The following is a 13,630-nucleotide window of genomic DNA, read 5'->3' as shown; positions in this document are numbered from 1 at the left end:
AGCAAAAGAAGAAAAATACTGCATGGCACAAATTCAAATCCCAGCGTCCATAAATAAAGTTTTATCAGCACACAGCCACACCCGCTGGTTCAGGGCTCCTCTCGAGCTGCTTCGTGCTCCACAGGCAGGGCTGAGTGGCTGTGACAGGGACCATATGGGTGCTCTCACAGCTTCTCACTGTCTCCGGCGCGCTGCACATCACAGCACCGCAGCTATAACTTGAGGGCGCCGCTTGGCCCACAAAGCTGAAAATGTTTCCTGGCCCTTTTCAGAAAAAGTCTGCCAACACAAGTGAGGAAGGAGAAGGCTCTGAGGAACGTTTCTAAGGGAGAACAGACCAGGCTTGCACTCAACCGAACAGGAGAGGAAAGGTAAGAAGCGGTCGAGTCAGGTGACACTGGAGAGATGACGGTGACATGCACCGTCAGAGGGTTCAGAGGGTGGGGGGAGAAGGCACTTAAAGGAGGAGAGAGATTAAAAGTGTAGTATGGACATGTGACATGTGAGTCCCTGGGGACTGAGTCTGGCTACCAACTCAAGAAATGAGGGGAATGCAGTGAACCAGGAAGTTAACTTCACAAAATTGATCTTTATCAGATGGGAGACAGGAGAGACACTAAATGCAAAGGCAAGAGGTGGGTGAGTCCTCTGAGGAATCCATGCAAACCTGGTACCACATACCTGTCGTAGCTGAACCTCCACAGTGTCACCCATGCTCTGATGCTCCAAGGGACAAGCCAAACCTACCAGCTGGCTACCATTTCTACTTCTCTCCATGGGAATAAGCACCACCCAGGCACTTCCCTGGTGGTCCAGTGGTTAAGACGCCACGCTTTCAATGCAAGGGCCATGGGTTCGATCCCTGGTTGAGGAACTAAGATCCCATATACAGTTCAATCAAAAACAGGTGGGGGCAGGGAACACTATCCAGCAGCCTTGCCATTGCAGGCAGAGCGGAATCTACTTATTTTGCAATTTTAAGTGCTGGGGACCCGTGCTGACATTCTGTTAGAAAGCTTGTCATGTGGCTGCTGGGAGTAATAAGCGGGCAAGCTGGGAGAACCCCAACCTCTGGATAAAAATCCTAACACCTAACTTATATCCAAGCTTTCCTGGTTTACCAAACCTTTTCTTTCACCAGCCAGGTAGGGCCCAGCAACCGTGCTCGTAGACAAGGTCAACCAGGCTGTAGGATAAAAGTTGGGCTTTTTCGGGCTGGGAAGAATACAAGCAGGTCAGCATCTCATTCATGTTTCTAAGTGGTAATGGACTCCGGGGATTCACGTGGTGGTTAACAGATGTCAGGGATTCCTGCCGACTTGTTGCTAAGGGAACTTTTGTGTGAAGATGCCCCGAATCCAGAGAATCCACAAACCCTGCCCATTGCTTTGAAGTCCCGAGGGGGTGGCCACTTGACCAGACCTGCACAGAGCAGTGAAGGGGGGAATGCTGCTCAGGAGCGGAGGCAGACAGACGGTGGCCGTAGGTAGAGTTTCACACAGCGGGAGCCACAAACGCTGGCCACAGCCCCCAAATCAAAGGGCAGGATGACTTTGTGAAGATGGCAGAAAGCACCTTAATCTTTTCAGTCACAATCACATGCTCCGCGAACCACCAGCCCTAATTATTTCTTTTGTGGACAGAGCTCATGACTGCCTTGAAAAATACAGGCACGAGGAACAAGGTCACACCCATTTTAGGTAATCTCCATGTTACAAAAAGAAAGGCCCTGTATTAAAACCAATCTGTGTAACATATCGAGCATCTACTAGATGTCAGGCAGTTCGGATGCATGATGTCCATTAACAACCAGCACCAAATAGCCCCAACTTGAAAAAGTTGTTTTGTCAGTGGCTCAGGAGACAGACCCAGGCTTCAGGCACAGAAAAATCTGGTTTCAAATTCTGCTGCATCATTAATCACCATTACAAAGAAATCCCTGGCATCTTTAAAAACAAAAAACAAAACAAAACATAAAAGGATGACGATGGAGAATTTCCTAGCAGAATGACCAAGTCTGTTCATTTTACCTCCCCGAAGCTCTCTCATCCATGTGACCTGGTACACCTTCCCCTCTAACGGATCATCTGTCCCAGGTATTCTCCCTAGCCTTGTGAGGTAGCCAGTCTGCAAAATGGCCTTCAGTGAACCTTGCTTCAGTGTCACACCTGTACCCACACCTGTATGAGCTGCCCTCCTACCCTGAATCAGGGACTGGCCAGGAGACTCACTTTGCCCATGGAACCTGGCAGAAACGATGCGCCAGGTCTGAACCTGAGCCTTAAGGCCTGGCAGTTTGCACTTTTGCTTTCTTGGAAGTCAGTATGTTAAAACTCCAGCTGCTCTGCTGCAGAGAAAGGCACCAGAGGATGAGACACCACATTAGAAGCCACATGAAAGGCACCAGATGGGTGAGTGAATATGCCCTTCTGGAGGTTCCAACTCAGCGGAGCCTCCATGACCCCAACTCTGGCCACCATCTGATTGCAAATGCATGAGAGACACCAAAACCAGAAGAACAACCCAGCTGAGCCCCATCAATCCACAGAAACATGTGCCATAGTAACAAACAGTTGTTTTGTGACGCTAAGTTTTGAGGGGGCTTATTTCACAGCAATGGATAAAATATCCCTCATGTTCAACAGCACAGCCCACTTCCCCAGCCCAGCATCTCTCTCCCCCAGCAACATTCTGTAAACTTCTGCAACACAATCACCTGAACCCAAAATGGGAGAACAGGAGTTGGAGAGGAGGTGGTGCAAGGGTGACCCTCTGCAGCCAACTAGTTTGGCTGGCAAAGTCTCATATTCCATTACTATCTCTGAAGTCCAGGCCTTGCAGCCAGATTGTGGATGCTGAAAACAGCACCTCGCTCAAGGAAAGCTCTGTTGTATGTGCATTCCAATCTTATTACCATCCCCCCAACCCCTAGGATTAATCCCCAAAACCTCTAGAGGTTTCTGCAGATGCTTTACAGTACCTTCCAGATCCTTAATTCTCTCCATTCAAGGTAAGAGCATCACCTCAGCTCCTCCTCAACCATGTCTCTCTAAGCTCCTCGATCTCTTTGTGGTGGATCAGACCCTCAAGAAAGATGTTTCTGCTTGCTTTTATCTAAAGTGAAAGTGAAGTCGCTCAGTCGTGTCCAGCTCTTTGCAACCCCATGGACAGTAGCCTACCAGGCCCCGCCGTCCATGGGATTTTCCAGGCAAGAATATTGGAGTGGGCTGCCATTTCCTTCTCCAGATATATCTTCCCAACCCAGGGATCGAACCTGGGTCTCCTGCATTGCAGACAGACGCTTTACCGTCTGAGCCACCAGATCCTCTACGCTTTTGTCTAAGGGCCTTGATAATTCCTAGGCAGCTGTGCCTCTTATCTGTTATGCCTCCTCCCTTTTCTGGGAAAATTGGCTCTCTCCGCCTGTCACCCTCTGGAAGGTGCCCCGTCCACTGAAGAGTGGGATCCCTGTGACCAGTCCCTGCCTACCAGGGCCCCCGATCTCTGCTTGGCGGAGGTTTTCCTGGAAGCCACCCTTTGGAAGCCAAGTATGTGCAGCCCATCCCCTCATTTCCTTGGGGTTTTGACCAAAAAGATTTCCCCAGGAACCAGGACCTCTGTCAAACTGGCCTCTGCTCAGGGGCTCACTGGCCACCAGGGCAGGTCTTTTGACCTCCCTGTCAGCGCTCAACTCCTCTCAACGGGGTGTGCTTCCCCTTTTTTTTTTCCACATGAACAAGGAGGAAATCCTTGAGGCGTGTCTATCTTGCACAGACGGCTCTCGATCTTTGGCACATTTTTGCCAAGATGGGGTTTCCTGACAGCACTCTATCAGAAACAAATGGTGCACTGGGGTGGGGGCTAGGCTGTGCATCCCCCCATCTGAATCCTGCCTCAGGAGCCTAGTGTAGCCCCTTCTGTCTGTACTTATATCCCCAACAGCTCCCCTGGCCTTCTGAACTCCATGCCCCTCTGCAAGCTGAGTGCGAGGCACCCCACTAGCAGAGGCTTACCACCTCTAGTACCTACGGGCTCCTTCTCTGGCCACCTGGTTTCAGCACCAACACCTGGCTGGCAGTCCTCCAGACCCATGATTCCCTATGCTGGCCAGTCCACCACCTGCGACCCCCTTGGGAGTTCTGCATTCCCTAACCCAGTCTATCTTTGGGGACTCACTGCATCCCAGGGGAACCTACCTGCATATCCTCCATCCCTACTAACCTCAGCCTCGAGGTCCAGGCCTGCTCATGTATGAGGTTCCCAGATACAAAGACCCTCCCTGTCAAAGCTGCATCTGCTTTTCCCTGAAAAGAGTCCTAGGACTCAGGCCCACTCCTCCCTCCACCTGTGGGAAACACAGCTGGCTCTGAGTGAAATCAAACATCAGGGTTTGCAGGAGAGCTGCTCAAGTGGGTAGGAGCAGCTGCCCTCATTGTAGCCCCAGCATCTCTGCCGCCCCTTAGGGACGCTGTCTCTGGCAGGCTGACCTCAGGAGCTACACAGACCCTTCCCCACAAGGATCTAGACCCTTCACTTGCCTTCTGGTACAGTGTGACCCAGGATATTGAGTTTAAAAGAGACAGAGGCCCAAAGGGTAATATTCAGCCAGCTGAGCTGCTAACCAACTACTCCTTGGCTGACTGCCTTCACCTTTTTCATTCAATTTGCCTGCCTACAAAAATGGGGATAGCTCCTTCCCCTTCCCAGGGCTGTCAGGGGAACTGCTGACAATGCATGGACCATGCCTGGTGCCTAGCAAGTGCTTAAAAAATGGGAGCCCCTCTCAGGGTTACTGCTCCCTCAGATGGGCACTGGTCTGAAAGCCCTTTAGGAGATAGGAGAGTCTCAATGTATATACCACAAACTGTGACCGGCACACCCACAACTGTCCCATCCGATCGTTCTGTTTGTCCCCTGGGTCTGATTCACCCTCCCTTTCATCCCAGGAAGGAAAAGCAGAGCCACTTCACTCTCGCTAACACAGTGGACAAACCCTCCAACCTCACTCCCCACCCAACACACAGCTGGCTCAGTCCAGCCAGGGACGCTCCTCACCGGACATCCAACAGCCAGATTTCTACATCAGTGTTTCCTGGAAAAGTGTGGCCACCAGAGGACTCTACCACAGGAGCCTCTCCCAGGGCTTCTGGAATAGAAACAAGGAGCCTCCAGATCTTCATAAGGGGCCATTCACTTGCTTTCTTTCACACCTGAATCTCAGGAAGGGAGTTAGGAAAGCTGAGAAACACCTGCGCCTCCCCTATGCTGCCTGGCTCTCAAATTACAGAACCAAGAAGGTTTCCAAATAGCCTCAGTGGACAGCCCATGAAAGCTCCTTCCAGCCTCAACTTTGCTCAAAGGCTACTAAAGCCTCATAGGAGGGATTTTGTTCTCTGGACCCGAAAGAAACATCACTGTATCTCTATGAGGCCAGGCTCGATTTCTGATAATGTTTCCAGAGGGTTTTTCTCAGGCAAACTCACCCATAACCATTCCACCCCTATCTGGCTTTCTTTCTTTTTTGAGTCGCACAGAGCATTTTCAGTCAAAATTTGCTACTTTGTTCTTTGTGAAGTAGGTCGGTGGGGGGTGGGGGTTAAATTATTAATCAATTCAATCTCTATGATTTGGACAGTATTTTGCCAAAATATTTCCGACGACTCACAGTTAGTCTTTGCAGCAATCCTGGGGTCAGGCTGAAGGGGACGTCCTGTAAAACCACCTCCCACCCCCCACCAAAGGACTTTAGAAACTTCGGATCCCACTCAGGCTGTGACCATGAGCTCAGCGATTAGAGGACAGCGAGGCCTCCCAACTGTCACCCAGACAATAAACAGCCAGTCGACTTGGCTCAGCAGGTCCTGTGAAACCTGGGGCCGGGCCAGGACCCCAGGACAAGCCACTTTCCAGGTTCTGAACCTTGACCTAGGGGAGCTGGGCCAGGGGAGGGGGCGCTGGCTGGGGGCTGCAGCACCCCCGGGTCAGGCCTGCTGACGGGGCTCGGGCTGGTAGCCAGCCAGGCTCAGCTGACCAGTAAGTGGACGGCGCGGAGGCAGCCGGGGAGCTGACCCGCCGCAGCACGACTGTCCACGGGTCGGCAGGCTCGGGGCGCCGGGGCCACTTTTCACATCCCGATCGTCTGCACGTCTTCCCTAGACCGCCGGACTCCGCAGCCCTCCGGCGGCCCCGGCCACCGCCGGAACGCGCCCGCCCGCTCCCGAGCTTACACTGGCAACAAGTTCTCGCTTCCTCAGGGCGGCCACGATGTGCTCGAGAGGCCCGGCACGGGGAGCGCTCGGGGGGCGAACCCCGCGCTGCCCACGCCCCGAGGGCGCACGCCGCCTCCACCGCCCACAGGAGCGCGCGGCTCTGGGTCCAGCGCACAGAGGCGGCCCCCCGGGCTCCCCTCCGGCAGGGGCGGCTCCGGCCTCCCGGGAGCAGGCAACAGGTACGCGAGCGCGCCGGCCTCCCAGCCCCGGCCCTCGCCCCTTACCTCCAGCAGCTGCACGTAGCTCGCCGGGAACCAGCCGCGGAGTCCGTCCTCCTTCTCGCCTTCCCACCAGCCGCCGTCCGGGACCTGCAGCAGCGTGATGAGCTCGCCCGCGGCGAAGCGCAGCCCCTGGCCATGCCGCTCCCCGGAAAAGGGGTACAGGGTCCGGCAGCGGGCGCCGGACATGGCCTTGGCGCCGGGGCTCACACAGCAGCCTGCATCCCTGCCGAGCCCCGCGGGCTGGGCAGCGGCTCCGCGGGGTCCCAGGCGCCCGGCGCTCCGGGCTCCCGCGCTCTGGGCGCGCGCCGTCTCGGATGTAAGCGGGGGTCCCCGGGCAGGCGAGGGACGTGCACCCCGCGCAGGGAAACCGAGACTCGCTGGCTTCGGAGAGCGAGCGGCGACGCCCCCGGGCCGGGCGGCTCGCGGCTCCCAGCTCGGGGCGGGGGGGCGGGGCTCAGGGGGAGGAGACCCAGGCGCCGCGGGCTCCGGAGACAACTTCCCGGGGACGCGGAACGCGGGCGTCCGCTGCGAGGGCCGGCCGCAGCCGAGGCCGCCCTGGCGCGCGGAAATGCGCAGCTCCCAGGGGAGGTGGGACCCGGAGCATCCCCCTCGGCCCGGCTCCGCGACGAGGGAGGGGCAGCGGACGTGGAGAGGGGCTGGCGGCCGGGCGGGGGCCCTCTCTGCGCGCGGGGGCGGGGCTGGGCGGGGGCTGGGCCAGGGCGGCCACGCCCGCTGAGGGCCGGGCGCTCCCTCGCAGAGCTGGCGGGTTACTCGGGAGGGGTCGCCGGGCTCACACCCCGACCCCGGAAAGCCGCGGGGTTAGAAACGCCCCTCTCTGCGCTGCCTGTTGGCCGGTGGTGGGCGTGCGCCTCCTCCGAGGTGCCGGTGAGGCAATGTGTTTGTGGCCGTCACTGTCAGGGTTGAACCTGGGGTTGAACTTGACTCACAGGAAACTGGACGAGGGGTGAGAGGCAGATTTGAAGCCCGACTCCTGAGCCAGGTGGCAGCCGGTGGGACCGAGTGAGGCGGCGACGGAGTCAAAACTCGAGTTAGTAGAATTGGAAGCAGGTCATTACCGATAAAGGGAGAAGAGGGGGAACAGCCCCCATCGTTTTACATGCAAAAGCGAGACCGGCCCAGGGTACCACGTCTCCTGAAACCGAGATGCGCCAAGCCGAGAAGTCTACACTCGTTTACTCTGTCAACAGACATTAGTGGGAGACTACTACGATCCACGCAATGTGCCAGGGACCTACAAAATTCCTTTGGACCAGCTCCTGCTCTGCTGGGACCAGTGGACCGCGTTGCTGAAGGAAGCTGACCTTTGTTTGAACTGAGCGGTATAGAAGTAAAAGAAAGCTTTGTTAGCCTACTCTATAGGAAAATTAAATTCCGTTTCCTAAACTGTGAATAGCTGAACCCCTTAATCTCTATGTATACCTCTAATTACCCACCCTTGCATCCTACTCAGTAACCTTTTATATTGAGTGCCAACAGTCTCAGCCTGTGCATTTCAGGCCGTCTACACAATACCTCCCCCAGCTTCATCATTCACTATGCTTGCCTGTGTGCTTAATCACTCAGTCCTGTCCGACTCTTCGCGACCCCATCTCACCCGCCAATCTCCTCTGTCCATGGGGATTCTCCAAGCAAGAATACTGGAGTGGGTTGCCATGCGCTCCTCCAGGGGATCTTCCCAACCCAGGGATTGAACCCAGGTCTCCCGCATTGCAGGCAGATCATCTGAGCCACCAGGGAAACACATGCCTGCCTAGATACCCTTTACAAAACCTGTCCAGCTGGGCTATAAGAACCTTGAGATCTCACACGTTTTTCTAGTGAGAATCGGTGGATCTCATTAGAATCACCTGAGCAACTTTTAAATGCTAGGTCCAGGCCCACCCTAGCTTCGAAAATCACTGTAGAGCCAAATTCTGCATTAAAGCTATCTTGCTGGAAGAGCAGCCTCAGCCTGGCCTCTGGCCAGGGGCAAGTTGACAAATACAGATGGTTTACAGTATTCCATCGATTGCAAATTTACCAACCTTTGCATGTCTACAATCGTGGGGAAACAAACTCTTGACTATGGTTACCACTAAGAGTCCCTTAAAGCAGAGCTGCAAAATTTGGTACAGAAAACAGTCACTAAAAGAAATTGACCTAATCAAGTCATAAAAGGGACTAAAATGTGTTGTATCGGGGCATATGTGCAGACTGACCTCAGGTTTCATATCTGATGATTTGAAACTGCATGGACTGCAGCACGCCTCCCTGCCTTCCTGCCCTTCACGATCTCCCAGAGTTTGCTCAAACTCATGTCCATTGAGTTGATGATGCCATCCAACTATATCATCCTCTGCTGCCCCCTCCTCCTCCTGCCTTCAATCTTGCCCAGCATCAATGTCTTTTCCAATGAGTCGGCTCTTCGCATCAGGTGGCCAAAGTATCAACTTCAGCATCAGTCCCTCCAGTGAATATTCAGGGTTGATTTCCTTTAGGATTGACTGGTTTGATCTCCTTGCTGTCTAAGAGACTTGCTATCTCAAGAGTCTTCTCCAGCACCACAGTTCAAAAGCATCAGTTCTTCAGCATTCAGCCTTCTTTATGGTCCAACTCTCATATCCATACATGACTACTGAAAAAAACATAGCAGTTGAACAGTATGAAAAGGCAAAAAGATATGACATCTGATGATATAACCCAGATCAAGTTAGGACAACTGGTCCAGAGCCTTCCTGCAACACAGAATTCTGTGGGATACCTAAAAACAACCTGCTATCCAGTTTGGACTTGAGAAATCTCTGCCTACACAGCATCCTATACACTTCAGTTCCAAATGACCTGCCCCAAACAGTTCTGCAGCACCAAAATTGGCAATGACTGTCAGTTTCTTCCGTTCTTTCATTTCATTCCTATAATCCTATGAGCTAGTGTGGCTACTGCCCCCAGTTTACAAGTAGAAAAACTGGGCTCAGAGGGTATAACTTGCCCACCCTCATGTGGCTGGTCAACAGCAGAGGTCAGACCTGCTTATTGTGCATGAAGCACTGCTTCCTTGGGTCCATTCTACTGGAGTCAGGAAACCCGTGCATCCTATGGCTCATCCACAAATGGCATCTTAATAAAGGGCTCTCTGGTGATACCCAGTGTCACTCTTGATAGAAGTAAGACTGGACTAGTAGTGAGTGCAACTCCTATCCCTGATCTCAGATAAATCTCCAGACACCTCTGGATCTACTTTCCCATCTGCATTTGGAGACTGAGTCCTATAACTGTACTACAGGACTTGAGGTGATTAAATATGTAGGCTCTGGACTCTGTATCCAAACTCCAGTTTTGCTGTTTTCTAGCTGTGTGCCCTTGGGCAATGTACTTAACCTCTCTGAGTCTCATTTTCCTTACCATTAGAAGATGATAGTAGTATTTCTTTCGTAGAGTTATTAAGAGGATTAAATGAGTAAAAATGTAAACTGTTTAGAGCAACATCTGGCACATTCAGTTCAATTCAGTTCAGTTGCTCAGTTGTGTCTGACTCTTTGAGACCCCATGAACCGCAGCACGCCAGGCCTCCCTGTCCATCACCAGCTCTCGGAGTCCACCCAAACCCATGTCCATTGAGTCAGTGATGCCATCCAACCATCTCATCCTCTGTCATCTCCTTCTCTCACCTTCAATCTTTCCCAGCATCAGGGTCTTTTCCGATGAGTCAGCTCTTCACATCAGGTGGCCAAAGTATTGGAGTTTCAGCTTTAGCATCAGTCCTTCCAAAGAACACCCAGGACTGATCTCCTTTAGGATGGACTGGTTGGATCTCCTTGCAGTCCAAGGGACTCTCAAGAGTCTTCTCCAACACCACACTTAAAAAGCATCAATTCTTTGGCCCTCAGCTTTCTTTATAGTCCAACTCTCACATCTATACATGACCACTGGAAAAACCATAGCCTTGCCTAGACGGACCTTTGTTGACAAAGTACTGTCTCTGCTTTTTAACATGCTGTCTAGGTTGGTCATAACTTTTCTTCCAAGGAGTAAGTGTCTTTTAATTTCATGGCTGCAATCACCATCTGCAGTGATTTTGGAGCCCAGAAAAATAAAGTCAGCCACTGTTTCCACTGTTTCTCCATCTATTTGCCATGAAGTGATGGGACCGGAAGCCATGATCTTAGTTTTCTGAATGTTGAGCTTTAAGCCAACTTTTTCACTCTCCTCTTTCCCTTTCATCAAGAGGCTCTTTAGTTCCTCTTCACTTTCTGCCATAAGGGTGGTGGTATCTGCATATCTGAGGTTATTGATATTTCTCCCTGGCACATTAATTACTCAAATATTAGCAGTCATTATTATTGATCTAGCTCAATGGTCCTGATTATTTATTATCCAACACTTCTTTTTGAACTAAGATTTCCAGGGCAATGATAGAACTGGAAACCCTTACATCTTTGGAAAGGCCACAATTTTAAAGGAACACGCTCTGGGTTTCTGTTTTCTCACAAGATCTCAAAGGACAGACAAGTTTCATCTATTTTCCTTCTTACCTTCCTCCCTCCATTCCCACCGCACCCCACGTCTTCTAGTATTATCTTGACTTTGTATTTAAATCTCTAATTATTTAACTTCTTTGATAACTAGGCCTTATTTTACTGATTAGTTGCTTAGTAACTCAGGAGAGGGATAACGTTTGTTTTAAATTTCTATCTATCTTTCCTAAAGCCGCAAAAAGTACGCATCCAGTATTTCCTGAATTCATTTTGCACAGATTGTTGGGACCTCTGTTCAGATTCAGATTTTCCATACTGCCAAGTTACTCTATAAACACATGTGTTAGAACATCTGGATTAGCCTGTAAACTCCTGAGAGCAGGCTCCACTCCATCTTTTGTAACTTTTCTCTCAACACTATGCACTTGATAGCTGTGTGCTGGCAGGTATTTCTTTTTTACTTGAGACAGCTTCATATGCCTTTCCATCATCAGCCTATGGATGGCAGAGAAATATGAGTTTCAGTTTCTTAAAAAATTAAACATAAATTTGCCATAGGACCCAACAGTACTCCTAGGTAAAAGAAATGAAGACAAACAGCCACACAAAACTTGCAGTGAATATCCGCAGCAGCATGATTTCTAAGAGCCAAAAGGTGGAAATAATCCAAATGCCCATCATCAGTTGATGAATAGATAGAAAGATGTGGTACATCTTGAGGCTCCCAGGTGGCTCCGTGGTTAAAAAAAAAAAAAAAAAAGTCTGCCACTGTAGGAGAGGCAGATTTGATCCCTGGGTCGGGAAGATCCCCTGGAGACAGAAATGGTAACCCACTCCAGTATCTTTGCTTGGGAAATTCCATGGACAGAGGAGCCAGGCGTGCTACAGTCCATGGGATCACAAAGAGCCAAACACAGCTTAGCGACTAAACAATAGCAATCATCAACTGATGAACAGATAGAGACAATGTGGTTCACCCATGCAATGGGTTACTCATTCACCCACAAAAAGGAGCAGAGTACTGATACATGCTTCAACACGGACACACCTCAAAGATATCCATCTCACTAAGTCAAAGAAGCCAGTGTTGTATGATTGCATTTATATAAAATATCCAGAAATGGCAAATCTATAGAGACAGTATATATATTAACAGTTGCCTGAAGCTGAAAGTCGGAATAGGGGGTAAACAAAGAGGCAGGAGGTTTCTTTTGGGGGTGATGACAACATTCTGAAATTGAGTTGTGGCAATTGGCTCTGCACAATTCCAGAAATCATTGAATTGTACACTTAAAACAAGTAAATGTTTTGGTATGTAAACTACATTTCAGGAAAGCTGCTAACATAAGCCAAAAAACACACAAAAACGTATAAAGGCCTCATTCATTCAACAAAGATGCTCTTCCCCACCCATGTGCTAGTTCATTCAGCACCAATCTGAAAAGCTATTAAGCCCATTCTATAAAACGGACAGTTTGTTGGGCCTGGAATAGGAAGAGAAGTGTGGAGTATATATAAAGCATTCCTATTGATCGAGATGAAAAAGACAGATGACACAATAGAGAAAAGGGCAAAAGATTTGAACAGGCATTTCATAAGAGAAGATATCCAAACAACCAATAACATTAAAAGGTGTTCAACCTCATCAATCATCAGAAGAGCAAATCAAAATCAAAGGGCGGGGGACTTCCCTAGTGGTCCAGTGATTAAGCATCCACCTTGCAATGCAGGGGACTCAGGTTTGATCCCTGGTCAGGGAACTAGGACCCCACATGCTGTGGAGCAACTAAAAGCCCATGTGCCACAACTAGAGAGCTCGTGCACCGCAGCAAAAGACTCCATGTGCAGTAACTAAGACCCAACACGGCCAAATACTTTTATTTTTATCATAAAAAGGTAACAATATATACTCATCATGTGGTAAATATAAAAGCAAAATAGAAAATACCATGTATTGATATTTTGAGGTGCTGGAGCACTCGTGCACGGCTGAGAGGAACCGGTTGGAAAACATGATATTTAGCAAAGCTGCCTGGAGCATCCTGTGTGGCTCATCCATTCCCCGTCTAGGTATAGAGCTGCCTGGGATGTGTTCATACACTCAGGGAAAGATATATACAGCGTGCACAGCAGCGCTATTCATAATGGTTGGTGGTTTAGTCGCTAAGTTGTGTCTGACTCCATAGACTGTAGCCCACCAGGCCCCTCTGTCTATGGCATTTTCCAGGCAAGAATACTGGAGTGTTCCTTCTCCAGGGGATCTTCCCCACCCAGGGATCAAACCCGAGCTACGAGGGAAGCTATTACTATTCATAATAGCCCCACACTATTATGAGTTATCTGAAGGAGATCAGCCGTGGGATTTCTTTGGAAGGAATGATGCTAAAGCTGAAACTCCAGTACTTTGGCCACATCATGCGAAGAGTTGACTCATTGGAAAAGACTCTGATGCAGGGAGGGATTGGGGGCAAGAGGAGAAGGGGACGACAGAGGATGAGATGGCTGGATGGCATCACTGACTCGATGGACGTGAGTCTGAGTGAACTCCGGGAGTTGGTGATGGACAGGGAGGCCTGGCGTGCTGTGATTCATGGGGTCGCAAAGAGTCGGACACAACTGAGCGACTGAACTGAACTGATTATGAGTTCACCTACAGGAGAACGGA

The 13,630-nt window shown here is 50.7% G+C and overlaps 1 protein-coding gene across 6 annotated transcripts in view; it reads right to left on the bottom strand.

The window, feature by feature from the left end:
- Positions 1-10,253, bottom strand: part of GAS7 (growth arrest specific 7) — a 212,698-nt gene extending 202,445 nt beyond the window's left edge. Inside the window, exon 1 of one of the 6 annotated variants that reach the window (XM_055576526.1) lies at positions 8,106-10,253. In XM_055576526.1, the coding sequence (XP_055432501.1) occupies positions 8,106-8,233 (128 nt within the window). In that variant the 5' untranslated portion in view covers positions 8,234-10,253. Of the gene's footprint in view, positions 1-5,055; positions 6,458-6,493; positions 7,087-8,105 lie in introns of those variants that run through there. The other 5 variants (XM_055576521.1, XM_055576525.1, XM_055576529.1 and 2 more) reach the window with 5 other exon arrangements.
- Positions 10,254-13,630: the final 3,377 nt, after the last annotated feature.

Source organism: Bubalus kerabau, chromosome 4, assembly GCF_029407905.1.
Source record: "Bubalus kerabau isolate K-KA32 ecotype Philippines breed swamp buffalo chromosome 4, PCC_UOA_SB_1v2, whole genome shotgun sequence".
Taxonomy (NCBI): Eukaryota; Metazoa; Chordata; class Mammalia; order Artiodactyla; family Bovidae; genus Bubalus; species Bubalus kerabau.
This window is presented reverse-complemented; position numbering and strand designations above follow the sequence as displayed.